Source organism: Melozone crissalis, unplaced genomic scaffold (genome assembly GCF_028551555.1).
Source record: "Melozone crissalis strain CALT ecotype California unplaced genomic scaffold, PUWL_Pcris_2 ptg000012l_1, whole genome shotgun sequence".
NCBI classification, from domain to species: Eukaryota; Metazoa; Chordata; class Aves; order Passeriformes; family Passerellidae; genus Melozone; species Melozone crissalis.
Window position 1 is genome coordinate 3329219 of NW_026535790.1, and position 18538 is coordinate 3347756.

The 18538-nt window shown below is 46.3% G+C and overlaps 1 protein-coding gene across 3 annotated transcripts in view; it reads right to left on the reverse strand.

Annotated features, from left to right (window-relative positions):
* The window catches only part of GSG1L (GSG1 like), a 55688-nt gene that overhangs the window by 24417 nt on the left and 12733 nt on the right, over window positions 1–18538 (reverse strand). For all 3 annotated transcript variants that reach the window (XR_008482806.1, XM_054270859.1, XM_054270860.1), the window contains exon 2: window positions 14916–14963. Coding sequence is in view for 2 of the 3 variants with exons in the window: in XM_054270859.1 (XP_054126834.1) it covers window positions 14916–14963 (48 nt within the window). In the remaining variant the exon portion in view is untranslated. The remainder of the gene's footprint in view (window positions 1–14915; window positions 14964–18538) is intronic.

Here is an 18538-nt window from a genome sequence, read left to right on the forward strand (position 1 = left end):
GTGATGGCACAGGGTACCTGCCTGCCTGTGTGCTGCTGGGAGCTGGACAGCCTTGGATGCCTCTTTTCTACAAAGAAAATAAATTCAGTCCATGTTTTAAAATTCTTGCCACAGCCTAGTGCTGGGGGCTGTTGATAGAAACAGCTCTGCAGGATGGCTGGTCTCACATGGGGTGTTCTCACAGGGTTTGTGCCACAGGACCGGCCCAGAAACAGCCACAATTACAGCAAGGTGGGCACAGATGTTGATAACATGCTCAGCTGAGGAGTTGCAGATGCAAAAACGCCTGGCTGGAGTTTCCTGAGCCCCTGGGTGCAGTCCTGAGGGTCAGGGCCCTGCTGGAGCTCTGCACGACTCGGGGCAGAGCTCAGGGCAGAGCCCAGCAGGGACTGCTGCACCACCAGGAGATGTCACCTTTGGGAATTCCAGCAGCACAAAACCTCCAGCAGGATCTGCTGAGTCTTTGAAAGTCACCAAGCCATGGGGTAAATTGGAGAGGATGGGAACAGATGATAAGATTGAGTCCCTGCCCAATTTCCAATTGCTGTTTCAGCATGAGAATCTGCTCGAATTCTCCAGTACATTTGCTAACCTGATTGCTAGAGAATTCACCTGGAAACAATGAGCAGTGATGGAAAATTTCAGCCTAAGCAGTTGAAACATGGAAAGTTAAGCATCTGAAGACAATGGCTTATATTAGAAAATGTTAGCTGTAACCATAGAGACTGCTACAGGCTTCACTTATATTAATACCTTCTCTCCTCACTGCCAGAGCACATGTGTGATAAAGCCCACAGTCCAGCTTATCAAACCAGATATGCAGTCTCACTTTTATCAAATATTTGAGTGGCCTCTTGGTGACCAGGCTGATCCCAGCTCATATTTTGTCTGGGAATTCATCTTTCTAATTACATCTAATTAATATGTGCTATTCTTTGTTGCCACTGTAGCTGACCTTCTGAGTTCTTAAACCACACTACAGAGATAGCAATAAATAAAGCTTTTAATTGCTCACAGTGGCTGTGTGTGCAATATTGCATCTATCAACAGCAAACAGCTGCTTATCTCACTCCTCTTAGTCAATTTGGTATCAGGCAACTCTTCCAAAAAGGAATGCAAGTGAGAGAGAGAGCAGAAACAGCAGGGTTTAGGAGGGATTTTGCCTCATTTTCTCAAACCAGCAATGTCCATGATGAGAGAATGATGGAATGATTTGAGTTTGGAAGAATTAGCTGATGCAAACCTGACCCACAGACTGAGGCAGCAGAGAGCCCTAACTAATGAGCTGTAATTCATTCAGCCCACACTTGAAATATTAATGTACAACACACCTGCCCAGGTGATTACTGCCCTGAGTCAAGCCTTGAGAACCCCCTGGTGCTCTGTGCACAGCAGGGCAGTGCTGAAACACTGTCTGCAGCTCACCACTGAGGTGTGGCTCCAACTCTGCTTCCCTGGGGGCACATCTGGGCTCAAAGAGCAGTCCATGGGGGACATCAGGCTGGTGTGCTCAGGGGTAGGGCCAGTTCTCTTGGATGTTTTTGGCAATGATCTGGGCACTCTTAAGGAATTTTGCTTCTGGTGATCCTAAATCAGGAGTAGACCCTGAGTCCCTTGAGAATGGAGGGTCCTTAGAGAGAGATCTTGGTAGATTTGAGTGTGTCACCAACCAGATGACATCTAACAAGGACAAGTGCTGGGTTCTGCTCCTGGGCCAGGGTAATCCTGGAGGTACCTGCAGAGAGGGGAACAAGGAGCTGGAGTGCAGCCCTGCAGGATGAGTCTGGGGGTTTGGTTGATGGTTTTGGGGGTTTGGCTGATGTTCTGGAGTTTTGTTGATGGCTCTGGGGGTTCAGGTGATGTACTCAGCTCTATAAATGCACACCCTACCTGCTGCCCACCTCTGGCCCAGGCCTGAAGCTGGTGCTGCAGGCACCAGTGCAGTGATTTTGGAAGGAGCAGGGGTTTGGGGAGGTGCAAATGTCCCTGTGGGAGCACATGGGTTCAAGTGTCCATTGCAAGGGGTCACTCTCAGAAGGACAGGAGGGCTCTGGGAGCTGAGCCTGGAGGGCCTGGGGCCAGCTGGTTTCTTTATTCTCCTAAGTAAGGCGAAAGGAGCAGCAGGGAGGAACACCTGACTGTGTGGCTGGTGTCACAGGGAGTGCTTTGCCTTCCCTTCCAAAGGGCTGGGATAAGAGTGGCTTTGCCAGCAGGATAACCTTTCAAGGAAATGATGAAAAGCTCAATGAGACGTGAGTTTTGCTCTCCTGTAAATCCTTTTTCTGATGAGACACAAAGGCTGGATGAGTTTGCTGTGGGAGGCATAGTCAATTACTGCTTTTTTGGGGCCCTGTTCATATCTACCAAGGAACTCTCTTGTCTTATTCCACGGTGTTACTGAATACCTGCTCTGAGCCTTTTGTTTAGTGCATCTAATGTGGGGAAAGGCAAGTCCCACATGCAGTGTTTGCATAGTTCTATGTCCTGTCCTGCTCCTCTGATTTTGAATTTCATCTAAATAATAACACCCAGAAAATGCATCCTGTGTATGAATTTTGGATTTTCCTGTGGCTGCCTGAAGCAGAACAGTTGCTCCAGGTTATTAATTCAGGAGACAGAGTCTTTCTGTTCTGTGCTGATGGTGAAGTGATCTCCCACTGCTCCTCTCTCAACATGAGATTCATGAGGCAGTCACTTGGCATCACTTCCACTCACAACCTCTTTGCAGCCTCCTTCCTGCAAAGCAGAGAGCTCCTTCTCTTGAGGGGACCTCAGTCATTCCAGGTGACAGGGAAGAAAATCTCCAGGGTATTTTTCTCTTTTCCAATCTTCCCTGCTGTCATCTTTTCTGTCTGCTTACTCCCCTCCAGCCTGTGTCCTCTGCCCCAGGGATCTGTCTGGCCTAACTCTGCTTCTATGAAAAATCTCTCCTTCAGGAGAGTCAGGACTTGGTTCACTTAAAGAGTTCCACCTGGATGGCCTGTACCTGAGGATCTGCACTCTCATCAATCAGCAGACTCCTCTCATCTTTTGGTCTCCATCCTGTTTATTCATGTTTGTTTGTCCAGCAAACCCACTCCGTGCAGAGAGGGGGCTGGGGAGGAGCTCAGCTGGGCTGTGCCTCTGTGCCAAGGACATTCCAATGTGAGACCTCCCAGGAAAGGAGAGCCTTGGACTTTAAAGCAAAAGCAAATCCAGAGAGGTTTCAGTGGCACTCCCACACACACGAGGGTGGGGATGTGTGAGCAGCCCACCCAGCACGCCAGCACCAGGACACCATGTGTTCAGCCCATCTTTCCAGGATTCCCTGGAATAATGCAGAGGAAGACAGCTGTCAAGTCCTCCTCATGCCTGCTGGGCTTTTTTTAGGTGAGAAAATCGTGCTGGGTTTGCATGTTCCCTTCTGTGCTGCCCAGGAGCTGGCAGGGCCCTGTCTTCCTGGCCTGTCACTCTCCGTGGAGCATCAACTTGTTGTCCTGTGTCTGGGCCCATCCTGGTGTCCTGTGTCTGTGCCCATCCTGGTGTCCTGTGTCCTGTTCTGTGCCTGTCCTGTGTCCTGTGTCTGGGCCCATCCTGGTATCCTGTGTCCTGTGTCTGGGCCCATCCTGGTGTCTGGGAAGCTGCAGGACGGTGGGCACTGTGATCTGGATGACCACTGACATCAGTACCATCAACATCTCCTGCTCTAACACACCTTTTCCTGTAATTTTTGTCCCAGTCTGTCACCCCTCAGCAGTGTTGCTGACAATGACAGAGCCACTTCTGGGCACTGTGGGACACTTTGGATCTTTGCTCCCACCCACAGATAGGCTGTATGTCCCAGGTGGGATTGCTCTGATTGCTCACAGACTGTGAGGCTTTTCCTGGAGGAAAATGGGGTCACCAGCTTCAGGACAACATTCCTGTGAAGCAAAATCCCTGAAAGTGCAGGACCTGGGCTCAGCTTCTCACCCAGAATTTGAGGTTGAAAATCTGGGACTCACCAAAAGATTTCACATAAATCAACCTATATCATAGGGCTCCTGCATCAGAGGGAATCATATCACATTCATATCATCTGATCTCATGGCAGGAAGAAGATCAGTGCAGTAGCTGGAACATGAAAAAAACTTTGTGTCTCTGAGCTTTGTTATTTCCTAACCAGTGTGTGGGACTGTCTTGTCCATGGAGCTCATGGTGGGACCCCCAGTGTCACCTCCTCAAGGGCTCAGGCCCTGCAGCAGCATTGTTACAAGGAAATTAATTTCCCAGCTCTCTCCATTGAAGTGAACATACTCTTCATTATGGCTGGGAGAACTGTTACCCACAAGATCCCTGGGGTTTTAGGCACTCAGGCACTCCATGAGCCATCTGGCAGGATCAGTCCCTTGCCCTTCTGTCTGACAGCACAGAGCAGCAGCATTTTGAAAGAAGATGCCCTGGGTGCATCTCTGCAAGGTGGTGATCAACTTGAGTGCACCTGCCTGAACTGAGATGTTAGAAAAGGGATATTGCAAACAGTCCTGAAGGGATGAAACAAATGGAACATTTCTTCTGATAGTGAGAGAAAGAATCTTTCCCTCAGCCTGCAATGAGGCAATCTCACAAAGCTCTTCCCAGAACCTGAAACCATTTCAGGTCAGCCCTGGCCACTGAGGAAGGAGTGGACACCTTTCACCATGGAGTCAGGGAGCTCCAGTACTGAACCAGGGATTCTGATAAAAGCCATGGGAATTCTGCTCAGATCTTGAAGCATTCAGTGAGTTTCTGATGAAGGAACCCAAAGAACAGCATTGTTAATGACTTCCAGGAGGTTTGAGCTGAGTTTGACTGCTTCATACCCAAAGTTCATTCCTTGCTCAAATCCACTGCCATTTCCTGGCACAAAACAAGAACAGTCACTCCATCTTCTCCATGAGAACTCTGGTTAAACTGAGCCATGTCAAGCCTGTCATGTTCTGTGCTCCTTCCCCACAAAATCCCAAGATGATTCTCGTGTTGCATTATTAAACCATGCCCAGGCTTGTTAGCAGTTTGGATTGAAGAACCAAGAACTTGGATGACATCTCAGTGGGATTATGTGCAGGATGATAAAGAAACATTTCCTGCTGTTTCTGGAATGTCAGAGTTCCATAATTTCAATTCCTGTTGAGTTTTTGAGATTGATGAGGCCAGCAAACCAGTTCTGGAGAGTTTAAATCACATCTATACCTCCTACCACCTACAGTCACATGCAGCCATGGAGTTTGATGCATACTTGTCAGATCAGAAGAGTTGGGTTTTGGTGCCAGCTCACTATGCCAACGGGATCTGATGGCAGATTTTGAGGTCCTATCTCCAGATGAAATAATGAAATCCTCTTCTGGATGCTCCTTCAGACTGGCCAGGGCATGGAAATGACTGTCAAAGATCCAGTGTTGGTGCATGTTCTCAAGGAAACACTGAGGAGGTGGCCAACGCAGGAATTGCTGGGAGAGTTCAAAGCATTTTGAATCCATAAACATGAGCTGTTTGCTCTTAAAGGATTTCTTCAGGGAAAGTCATATTGCTATTCCTGAAGGATGTTGCTGAGTCATGTTAACCATGTTATACCCAGCAAAGGCAGGGATTGTGTGCCTGGAAATGTCTGTCATGCATTTTGGAGAGTGGCTTGGAAATTATCCAGCATAAAGAAGCCCATAAATGAATGTATTGCCTGCCATGTTGTGTGACACTGCCAGCCTTCCTAAGCAGTGCCCAAGAAGAAATGGTCTGGAATCTGCATTGATTTCTGAGGGCCCTTTCAGACAGAAAATTAGCTTCCTAATTGGGGCAGGCTCACATTCAGAATGCCTCAGTGGGAATTCATCCTCCTTAGGAACACCCACTGCCTCAGCCTGTGCTCCCTGGGGATCTGTGGCTGCTGCATCCCAGCCCTTCCCAGAGCACAGCTGCCCTCCTGGGGTCAGGGGCTGCCCAAAGCTGAGCTGTCACACTCTGCCACTCTGTTCCTGAGCAGTGACCAGGCTGGACAATGCTGCAGGCAGCCTGAGAGCTCTGGGGAAGCTTTGGAGCTCCCCATAACTCAGTGTCACACTCTGCCACGCTGTCCCTGAGCAGTGACCAGGCTGGACAATGCTGCAGGCAGACAGAGAGCTCTGGGGGAGCTTTGGAGCTCCTCAAATCTCAGTGTCACACATCTGCCCTGAGAGCCAGGCTCTGTCTGAGCTGTGGTGACACCACACCAGCTCCAGCCACTCCTCTGCTAGTTCAGCCCTGAGCTGTCTGACAGAGTCAGATGGGCAAGTAGGAGCTTTGGGGAGTTTTCTGCATCACAGTTCATCATATGACAAAACCCCTTCTGTCTGCTCAAGGCAGTGGAGCTGAGCAATGTGTGCTCCTAAATTACCACTCGGATCCTCGTGCCTGACTGAGGAGAAACCAGGAGTGTGGCACTTGAAGGACAAACCAGTGCTGCATTGTGGAGCAGCTGGGGAGACACCAGAGTCCAGGCAATGCTGTCCTGGAGAGTGTGGGACCTTCTCACCTCCCCACTGGCAGCTGCCAACCCAGACACTGCTGCTGCTGCCTGGGGGAGAACGTGCTGCCCTCACCCTGTGCCTCACAGCCATTGTCCCCAACATCCCTGAACTGCCACAAAACACTGGGAAACCACAGGAGGCTGGGAGAAGTCACCTGGACAGATGTCACCCCCTGTGGGAGGAGAAGAGCCATGTCTGAGGGCCAGTCCTGGTTCTGGGGGTGTGAACTTGCACCCTGCAGGTGTCATCTCTTCTTTGTGCAAAAGCAGATTCATTCTCCTGTGATTTCCTGAGAATGTGATTTCATTCTCCTTCTTGGTCAGCCAGGGACACAGGGAGCTGTTACCCTTGCTCATGTTAGCAGCAACAAAAAGTTCTGCTCCTGTGGTCTCCTAGGCTGTCTTTGCTGTCCTTGTGTTTTTTCTTGACTAATTGCTCTGCTTTTTCAAACTTATTGAATTTGTTGGAACTGACACCTGGGTCTCACTTAAATCTCTCTTCTTCAAGAGGGAAGAGAGGAAACAATAAGGCAAATGGGCACCCACTGAGAGATGCTGTGCACATTGTTTGGAAGAGCAGTAAGGCCAGCTCCATGTAAATCTCTCTCTCTCTCTCTCTTCCAGTGCCATTCGGGTGGGTTTAGTCATCTGCTCTTCCCTGCTACTCCAATACTGGGAATTCCAAGCCAGAAATGCTGGAGTGATCAATAGGAAATGGTGAGGAGAATGAACCCTGAGCATGTTGTTGTGGCTGGCAGCGGGCTGAGCGCTGCTGGTTAATGCGTCACGGCAGAGCCGACCATCTGCCCGTCCTCCCGTGCTCAGAGAGGCACACACAGAGCCACCAGGGACACTGCCAGCCTCCTGACCCTAAATGCCACCTGAGCTATCTAAAACTGCCTGCTCCAGTCATCTGAATGGGGCAGCAAGGGTAAATAAAGGGCTGTCACCCTTGACAGACAAGGGACTGCGCCTTGCAGAACATGGGAAACCAGAGGAGGAATACCTGACACTGCTGAGGGGACAGAGGAAAAGCTGTGTTTTGGTTTTGTTTAGCTTAAGCCCTTGGTTAGTTTCTTTCTTTTGGAAGGTGAGGTGGAGCAGTGACTCATAAAATGATTCTCTTCTATGTGATGATGGCTTTGGATGGCTCTGGCATGGAGCAGATTGAATCCTGTGTGTGATACTGAGCAGACTGTGGGATATCTTTGTATCCATAATCTCTTTTTCCTGGTGTGGTAGTAATATAATGAGTAGAGCAAGAGAGTGGAAAAGATGATGAAAAATACTCTAAAAGAGAATTATCCCATGTGCCTTACTAAATATATTTGTGCTCAGTGTTTCCCTTTGAACACCACCAGTGCAGATTCTGTGATGTACTTCTACCCTCAGCATTGGGCTGAGAAATGAATGATGTTCAGACCAGTGTTCTCCACATCTTTGGCATCCCCAGTGTGAAAAACAAGACCGTTTCCTCCTTCACTAATTAGAAATTTAGCTTGAATTCTGCTGGTAAGAATGGTTTCATCTTTGTATGTCTAATTGCGCTTTAAAACTAACTTCAGTGATTCATAACAGATGTGTAAGAAATCACAGATAAAATAAAAGTAACACATTTTTTCCTGAATATTTAATCATAGCTCTCCTGTGACAAGTGCACAGGTATTTGTGTGTGGGTAAGTATTCACCCTATTGCAGATATATGAACAATAATGCAGTAGGAAGTATTCAAGAGGAATATAGAGCCTGTTTTGGAAAGTGTACAGTTCTTTTGGGAGACCCAGTTACATTTCTTTTTACTGATGCAGGTCTCTAAGTGCTCCTCTTAGAAAATTGATCCTCTTTTTTTCTTCTTAGGAACATCTACCCAGTACATAAAAAAGGAGGTTTGTTTTTTAACTTGGCTGTTACAAGTCTCGTTTGTCTCTTTTCTAGCCTCAAACCTGCTCTGCGTTGTCCTTCTCATCCAAACAAGTATTTCCCTATTTTTGACCATAAATGTCACTCTTCTCTATCTGTCTTTAAATTTTACTGTCAGTGCTTTGAGCTGAGGCTGGCAGGGGAGGGATGAGGGAGCTGCAGGTGGGTACATCATGAGTACTTGTGGTGGCATGGTGACTTCTTGTTTTGTTCTTGGGTTCCTACGATGATCCTAATATTTCTTTTTCATCTTAATCTCTGCAGAGCAGTGAATTAATGTTTTCATAGAAGTGTCTGTCATAGCCCAAGAACTCTATCCTGAGGGGAAAAGCTAATTCAGAACCCATCACTATATATGTAAAGGTAGGATGACTCCTCATCTTCCCCACTTGGCATTTATCAACACTGATCATTATCTGCCATTTGCTCTCAGTCACTCACTTTGTGCATGCTTCAGAGGCCTGCAGTGTATCCAGTGGTTTTCAGGCTTTCAAGCTTCAGTTGTCCTTTTAGATGAACATTTTAATCTATTTTAAGTAGCTCTTGCTTTTCTTGAGTTTCTTTCTTCACAAATTCTAAACCCACTTTTATTGCTTCTGAAGGATGCTGAATCTGCCATATAAGCCATACAAGGGATCTCTTACTAACATTTTGAATCAAGTGCAAGTCAAGAGTAACAAGCTTCCCACTAATTTCTCCAGCTCACATCCAAATTTTGTCTCTACATCATGGATAACATTTCTTGGTCTGTGCATGGTGTTTTAGTCAGCTCCTGCTGTTTTGTTTTCTGTCCTTACACTTTCTCTACTATCAGGTTTAACCCTGCTGTCTCTGAAGCTGTCCCAAGGGGAGATCACTAACATAATTCTGCATTTTTTATCTGAACATGGAATCCATCCACAGAGATTGTGTTGCTCATTAATGACATTACCTTGTTATTCAGATTCAGCTTTAGTACATGACATCTGCTTTGTCTTTCAGTGTAATCAGCAACAAGACGTTATTGTCCCTCTAATTATCTTTCTCCCATCAAATTTCTGCTACACCTATTATGTCAGGATCCATTAAAATCAGGCATCTAGTTTTTCTGTTCTCATTAATTGCTGTTGGAGTGCTGGTTTAGGAGCATGCACAGAACTGGCTTAGCTTTCTCCTTTTTCTGTGCTGTGTTTAGGTGAGACTTGATTTGTTTACTTGCTGTTTGCCATGTGCTACCTCAGCTCTGCCAGCCACTTTTTAGGCAATGCAGAATTGTTATTGCTTCATCTCTCCAGGATGCACCACCACAGGCTGTGTAGAGGACGTGCAGGAGGCACCACCTACCTCTGCCTGAGGACAGTTTCTCATTTAAAAAGCCTCCCTGTAAGATTTTTGGACTGTTCAGTGTTCAATAGCCATGAGCATTTTCCTTCTGCAGGGTTTTGCCTTGCCTCAGCCTCTGTGGTCTCTGAAAAGCCTGGTTTATTTTGTGAGTTTATCAGCAGGTAGGGAGCAGTGCAATGCAGGCAGCTGCTGGCGGCCTGCTGCCTTGCCATTCCTTGTGGGAATTGTTCCACAAAATCAGGTACCACAGAGCCCTGGAGAAACCTGGCCAGGCTGCAGCACACCTGTGAGGAGCCTGCCCTGGGAATCCTGTCCTGTGTTTGTGTGGCCATCTCAAAGCTCCGAGCCAGCACTGACATGTCAGCCTGTTCCTGCAGCACTTCCCAACAGGGGAAGAGTCCCCCATCTCCAGCACTGGGCACTCCAGGTGCTTGCAAAGTCCCAGCCTCCACCAGCACCATGCCAGGAACTGCTGGGGGCACCACATTCCCTGCAAAGCCCTTCTCTTCTCCAGCAAAATGCTTCCAGCACAAGGGCTGCTTTCAGCTGGTTTCTCTTGCCCAAGGAGCTGGGCTGGAGAGCAGGCAGTGATGCAGAGGAGGATGCAGGAGCTGCAATCCTCACACAGCAAGGGGAAGAAAAATAACACCTGTGGATGTGTCCACCTGTGGTGGTGTGGTCACTGAAAGCTTTTATCTGATCATTTATGGGACCTTTTGCTCTCCATTGTGATGTCGTGGTTCCCCTTCTTCACAACTTTTAAAACCACTTTTAAAACCACTATTCCCAGAATTTTTGGTCTTGGTTTCCTCCTTTTGAATGTATCCTCTGTGGCCTCTTGGGATTTTTCTTGGGCACAGATTTGAGGCCATGGGAATGGGATGACAGAAGGTGCCACGGGAGGAGGAGGAGTGTGGTGAGGAGTGTGCCAGCCTCAGTGTCCTGGTGGGACATCACAACCCCTTGCTGAAAAAATCTCCCTTTTCTTCATCAAAGGCAGCAAAATATTCAGCAGAAACAAAACTTTGATTAAGTTCTGTGGAGAATATCCCAGAAGGAACTGAGAACTGGAATATCAGGTTCAGCCTACTTTGACAGCTCCCTTCCAGCTCCTTTTGGAAATATTTGCTGTCTTACTGCTCATGTCTGGAGTGAAAATTAGAGCACTGTGTGGGCCCCAACATCTGCTCAGTGAGAGCCCTTTAAAAGCCTGGCCACTGTAACCAGCTATTGCTCTATCATTTTTATCAATAGCAAATGTAAACTCTCACAGGAAAATGTGGGGTTTTTTTCCCAGTTAATATCTACCATCATGAAGCTGATTTTGCTAAGCAGCTTTGGCACTAAGAACCAGCAACAGCTAATAAATTCAATGTTAGGCTTATGAGGTTCTGACAGATTGCTGGCAGCTGCCTTAAATGCAGGAAAAAGCTCTCATAGTGTGGGTTGGAAATGCTTATTTATACCATACTGTGGGTCTGTTTGCCCCAAATTTTGCTGCCTCCTTTTAGTAGATGTCATTGGTGAGATATATGACAAGGGTACAATAACTGATCAGAGATGCATTTCCCAGCTACACTGGAGATCAGCACTAATGCATAAAGACAGGAAGCTCAGCCATAAAATATGAGATTTTTACTGGAAGAATTTTCATTTATGAATGCAAGGTTTGTGGTGAGGATGTGACTAGACCTCATCATGGATGGTTTTATTTACTGTGAGTTTTTATGGTAGTTCTTTTTCTATATCAGAGGGTGTTAAATAATCTGCAGGAGTTTAACACCACCTTGCTGTTAATTGGTGGTGGACCCAAGCAAAGATGGGCTGTGCAACTGCACTGTGTTCTTAGCATGTCTTAAAAGTTGTGTCTTAAAAGTGAAGGATGGGCTTCATGAGCCTCTGTTTAGCTTAGAAGTTGGTCAGACAGGGATCCTCTTTGGGCCAGGGAAAACCAACTAAAAGGAAAACTTTGGGAAACCTGAGTGCTCAGCTGCAGTAATGGAGAGACATTGCAGAGACATTTCAGATAAACAAAATTGCAGAGACATTTCAGATAAACAACCACATTTTGGTGGTAATGATGCTAAGGATATGTACAGAAAGTGAATAAGTTGCAGTCTCATTGTGAAGCTAAGTTTAGTCCCAAATTTCCCAGTTACATGATTGCCTGTGAAAACCACAATGTTTGAACTGAACTCAAATTTGCTTTTCACTGTATTTCATCCTTTCTCATTGACTTGGACTGGCTGGAACTGAGTAGTTGATGAGCCTCTGCCCATTAAAGTCAATGCTGAGTGAGGGGATGAAGAAATTAAAGGAATGAGAATTTCCTTCTAACTGGAAAAGAGCAGATTAAATCAAGACATTAAAGAATTGTTCAGTGAAAGTAAATCAGGCATCAATTTTCTCTTCACATGTGGTGAAAGTAGCTCTGGAGAATACAAGACTGATGGTGAAAATTCCAGATGAACCATGTTGCAGAGTCCAGCTTGATGTACAGTTGTGGAATTTATCCTGGTTTTGTTTATTAGTCTGATGGTCAGCACTTTCCATCTCTGACAAAGCATTCCCCTCTCTTTCTGTCAATATGCCTTACAACTCCATGGAAAGTCTTCTGAAATAGACAGAATTTTCTTCATAACACTACACAGAAAGAACCTTCCTTCCTCAAAAAAAGAAAAACAGAATCATCTAGAAATATGCACTGACATCATGCAACAACTCTAAAATTCTCCTGGAAAAAAAATGCTGACAGCATTTCACACAACCAAAAGAAATCCTGAAAGTAAAGCACTAAATGCTGTTTTGGAAAGTGTGTGGGTGATGCCACCAAGCATTCTGCAAGTTCCAGAGAAAGGGGATAAGGCAGAAACCCACCCCAGTGCCTTTAGAGCAGGCACCTTGTGCCAGCTCTGCTCTGTCTGCTGGAGGGGCTCGCTGTGCCCACAGCCCTGGCAGGGCAAGGCAGGGACATTCCCTTGCCCAGCTGAGATTCCCTTGCCCAGCTGAGATTCCCTTGTCCAGATGAGGTTCCCTTGCCCAGCTGAGGTTCCCTTGCTCAGATGCCCCTCCAGCTCCTCTCCCTGCCCTGTCCCTGTCCATTTCATCTCCTCTCCTGTGTCTCTCCTTCAGCACCAGTCCCACTCCCATCCTGGGACAGAACTTTCCAGAACTTTGAGATCCTCCATGCTGTTCTGGGAGCTGCACTAAAAAGCACAAAATACCCCAGTATATTACAGGAAAGTGCAGCTTTCAGCTCTGTGGCTCTGCCCTGCTCCTGATGATGCCTTAGAGTTTTAGCTTTTATATTTTTCATATATTTGTAATCCTGCAGTTTTTAGTGTATAACTCTGAACTCCACACACAGTGTGAGCTGCTGCTGTCCCATTTTGGGCAGACACAACAATTCCTGTCCAGGCCTGGGAGTCAAGGACACCTCACTGCCTCAGGCCCTGAGATGGAAACAAAAGGGAGTTGGGGGGAGCAAATTTGGGCTGAATGACTTCATTACCTGAAGCTGTAATTGGAAGATTAACCCCCAATAGGCAAATGGACCAAACTTATAAAAATGTGAAAATCCATGACCCTTTATTCATTTTGGGTGCAGCCCCTGGAGAGCTTAATCTTTCCTAAATGTACCTGAAGACCCTTCAATAAATAGAACTGCTTTTTATTCCCTTAATTTTGTCTGGTCTCTGTTTTTAGATAGCCCAAAAGGCATCACTGAGTCCTTTTGTCATGTTTTCTATCACAGAGTTTGTTTTCTGGTGGCTGCTGAGCGTTGAGCTGCTGGTTTTATAAGAGCCTTTGTGCCCCAAGGTCCCATTTGTGTGTGTGAGATTTAACTGGGAGCCCATTAGCGACACTAATCCCAGGCTTGTTCTTCCCTTATGTGCATAATTTATTTGGGTTTGCTTACAATGAATTTCACAGAGGCTCTGTGGCTGTTTCTCTTCCTGCAATATCCCCCTGCTTTATTAGCAGTAATTGCCTTTCTTCCCATTTTCCAGTGGATCAGCAATTCAGGCAAATTAAGGGAAATTGTTCCTTACACCACTTACTGCTGCTCCACCAAGCCTGAGGAAGGCACCCTGTGCCCAAAAGGTTTTGGGATTGTCTCAAGTGATCTGACAAAATATTTGGCATCTCGTCAGCTGGGACCAGGATGGGCTCAGTTCACTTTAATTGAGCTCTACTGAGCATTTTCTTCCCCTTATACATTTTCAAAAGTGGGGTAAATTGCTTCTGAAAATGAAAGAAATTTCAATAATCAATTAAACTTCAATATCAGGGTGAGGAAAATGGTTGCAATCTGCTTCTGTGCACTTGAGTATTTACATTTTCACAAGGGTAAACCAACCAAAGAAGCATCTGGATGACTCCTCCTCACAGAGAGGTATTTTGCTACCGTGACTGCATTTTTCTGACCATTAATATCTTCATGGCTTGAGGAGACCACACAGCATTTTCTTCCTCACTAGAGGAAGAAGGGAAATATCTGTCTGTGGTATTTGCAGGGTCCCCAGGATGAGGTGAAGAGATGAGTCTGACTCCATGTTCTTAGAAGGTGAATTTATAATTATTATATTATATTATATTATATTAGCTATACTAAACTATACTAAAGAAAGAGAAGGGATACAGACAGAAGGTTTAACAAGAATGATAATGAAAAACTCATGACTGACTCCTCAGACTCCAACACAGCTGATGGTGATCGGTAATTAAGTAAAAACAATTCACATGAAACCAATCAAACATGCACCTGTTGGCAAACAATCTCCAGCCACCTTCCAAAGCAGCAAAACAAGGAGAAGCAAATGAGATAATATTGTTTTTTCTCTAAGGCTTCTCATCTTCCCAGGAGAAGAAATCCTGGTGAGGGAATTTTTCAGAAAATATGACAGTGACATCTGTCTTACAACATAAATAAATATTTTCTTGAAGAAAGGCATCTGAGTTAAGATCAAATAAATGACAGACCTGCATAAAGTGAGCAAACAGCTGTCACAGAGCCTTGGAGCTTGTTCCAGCTGGCTGTGTGTAACATGGATGGCATGTGGGTCCGTGTGTGCTGGGGGATCCTGCCTCCCCTGGCACTCAGGTCCCACAGGACACAACACTGATGCAATCTGTAAGATGAGAGGAAACAGCCTTGGCTGTGTGCTCTTACCTTTTTCAGAAGCCGGGGCAAGGTCAATAAAACTTCGACATTTTTCACCTTTAAAAGAAAAGCATTGTTTTAGGAGACAGGAGTGGGTTGGTGTCGCTCTGCCTCCTCTCTGTGCCTGGGGTTCCTGCCCTCACTCCCAGCCCAGTCTCTCCAGGACACTGGGGACAGACATTCCCCTGTGCCCAAGGGCTGCACTTCCCTTGGGAGTGCAGGGAATCCTCCCTTGCTGGCTGAGCCCCTGCTGCGCCAGTGATGCTCTTCCCCAGGGCAGGAGCAGTGCTGGGCTCTGGCTGGGGTGACACAGGGGCCTCAGCAGGTGGCAGTGGCAGGGCATGGGCCCCTCTCACCCACACTTCTACCTTCTCATCACCACACAATGCCTGTGCCCAGCCAGAGTGACCAAAGCTCCCAGTGCTGGGGCACTGCCACGGGCACAGAGCTCTCCATACGCAGATGTGACTGAGACCAAACCTGAAGCACAAAGAAGCTAAGGAAATGTACAAGTGGTTTAAAAATTGTTTCAAAAGCAGGCAAATGCCTTGCCCTGAGCACCACAGCCTGTGCCCCTCCCTGTGCTCCACTGTAAATTAAATTTGGCTCTGTTTAGGACCCCTAACCTAGGGTTTAAACCTTTGCCCTTGCAGGAATTCTTGAAGAGTTTCTGAACAGGAGTTGTATCTTAGGGTGGGCGCTTTGACCTTTCTTTTTACTTCTTCAGGTAACCAAACATGATCAAATAATTCCTCTGGCCTGGGTGCATCCCTCCACCCAGTGTATGTGTTCCTTTTGATCTGATGTGCTCCAAGGAGTGCTGGCCAGAGGTCATGGAAAAAGTCCATTTTGCCCTTTAAGACTGTAATTGATGCAAAGGCAGTTATAGGACTAGGCTGTTTTATTTTTTCTAAATTAGCTTTGCTCTTTTTTAATTACAAAGTTCAAAAGACTAATTTAGGAAAGGTGAGCCATTAAAAAAGAATAAACAGTGAAATGCCACAGTGATGGGGAAGTCAGTGTATTTTTTCCTATTTGTAATTCAGTATACATAAAAAGCAATATAAAGTGTTCACCTTTCTGGTGTCTTTACTGGCAAGATTGAGATAAATGCAATCATTCAAATGATAGCTGTGCTGACATAAGAATCTATTATTTTAATGCTATTATTTCTCCTTTTTATTTACTTTTTGCGGTTTTAAATCCATGCTAAATACACTGAGAGGTGATGTGTACCTAGTCCATTGTATAAGTAGCTATAAAATAAAAGGTTCACTTGACACTGACATGCACATTTTGATTTGTCCAGGGGAAGGATTTCTACTCTGTGAGTCCAGAGGACAGCCAAGAAAAGGAAGTGACACTTGGCTTGCCAAAGCACCATCTCTGTTTCCAGATACAGGGCAGGCTCTATCTGGGCAGAAGGAGTGTCAGTAAGTTTTGGGGCAGACAGATGGAAAGATAACTTCTGGATCACAGAAATTACCAGCCCTGCACATTTCCTGTTCAGAACAGACAAGATTTTCTGACCCAAATTCTGAAATGCTCTGAGGATGGTAATACCCATCCCTTAGTGACTCAGAGATGGATTTTCTTCCCACTCTGGTCCACTTCTGGAGAAATGTTTCCTGATAACCAACCCAAACTTCTGTAGCTGCTCTGGCATCAGTGCAGTCATCCTTTGTCTGCGTGGAGGGACAAGAAAAAGCCCAGCTCCCCCAGGTTCTTTACTTTAGGTTCCTGACCAAGAAATCCAGATAAGTAAATAGACGATGAAAGATACTAAGGTGTAAGTAGAAAACATTCTCATTCAGAGCCTCTGAATTTAGGGTGTGAGGTTTTTCAGGAATTTTATTGACATAAAATCAAGGGAATATAGGGAGAGTGACCTCTAGATTTGGACTTGATATAAGCAGATTAAACAGGATTTTTCATTGTAGCCATATGGATATGTGGTTTGGCTCTGGTTTTTGTGGGTTTTTTGGTCAGATGCAAGTTATTACTTTTATCACAGTTTTATTTGAACCTGACTTCAGGCTGTCTCTCACTAATCATCCCTCACTTGTGTTACAGTGAGTCCAAAACCATATTACTGGAAACCTTTAACAAATACCTGGCTCTCCAGAATGTTATCCCAAGAAAGGCAAAGGGGAATGGCCTTTGCTACTGGAAAAACTGCACAGGCTGCTCTGAGAGCTGGTGGTGTTTTCAACAGAGTTTGGCTGCAGGACAGAGGAGAAGGAGGTCACAGGCTGCTGGGAGGAAGGAGCATCCTCTTCCTCCCTCAAACTCAGCCTGCCCAGAACACCATCCCTCCCTGTGGTGAGTCCTCCAGTTTAAATAACATGGACAGAAAGTGCTGGAGTGTCCAGAAAAAGTCCTCTAGGAGCCATAGCAAAAAGAATGGCTGGAGACAGAGAAGAGCCTGGTGTCACCTCACTTTCAGTGGCTGATTGTGCCTGGCTTGCTGCTGAAGGTCACAGTAGGAGCTGCACAAGCAGTTCCTGACTCTCCCCTTTGCTGTTCCTGCTGCTGGAGCACTGGAAAACCCTCTCCCATTTTCAATGGTAGCCACTGGTGGTATTTATAAAGCACAGTCACACTTGCACATGCAGACATGCATCTCGCTGAGAACTGAAGATGTCAGCAGTGCTTTCACTGTTCCTCTTAGGATTTATTCTAAGTTATTTTTGGGTATCTTGTATAACTGATCTCTTAAGCCCTCTTAAGTTTAATTTTAGACTTGGCAGAGTTTATCCTGCTGTGCTGTCCTTTTCCAGATGCATCTTCTCCCCCTATCCATGCTCCTGGAGAGTCTTTAGAGAATATACAAAAGATTGTTCAGAGAAGCAACAAGAAGAGTCTCTGGGATTCATCCCCTGAGAGCTCTGCCCTCCCCTGTTTGTGGCTGTGATCCTGACAGGGAAGGAAGTCAAGGAGTGACCTCTCCTCTCTTCACTCAAGCAGAAAGAAGAGGTGGGACCTGGCTGGAATTATTCTCTGCACTTGCACACAGGAGCATGTGCTCATGGGGCTCTGTGGAGCTCAGCATGGACAGGGAGATGCTGGAGGCTGAGCAGAGAGGGCTGACCAGCACCTGAGCAGCCATGGGAAAAGCATTTGGCATCAGCTGCTCCTGAGGCTTCCTGAGGGTGAGGTAAAAACATAATCTGTGCAAGTCCCTGCAAACACACTGCTCCTAATCACACTGACCCTGCAGGGGCTCTGCTGGGCCTCTGCTGGCCTTCCCAAGGAGGGGACATGTCACAGGGATCTGCAGGACTGGGAGACAGCAAGAGTCCAAAATTTATTTGTGGCTAATTAATCCTAATTAATGAATCTAATTCTGTATATGTGCATGTCTATGAGTGATTGTAACTTGCTGGGGAATTTCAAGCTGGAGCAGCCAGAGAGTGAGAGGAGACACATCTGGAAAGACTGAGCTGGTGGGTGGGGAAGAATGTTGAGGCTGTGTGGGAAACAGATGCAGAGCCCATGAAAATATCTGAGGGACCCCCAGTGGGATGTCCCCATGAATCTGCAGTGGGAACAGGTGGAGGTGTTCCAGCAGGATCTGCAGAGCTGGGCAGGCAGAGGAGGAAGAGGAGCCAGTTTGGTGCTGGGGTGGTGTT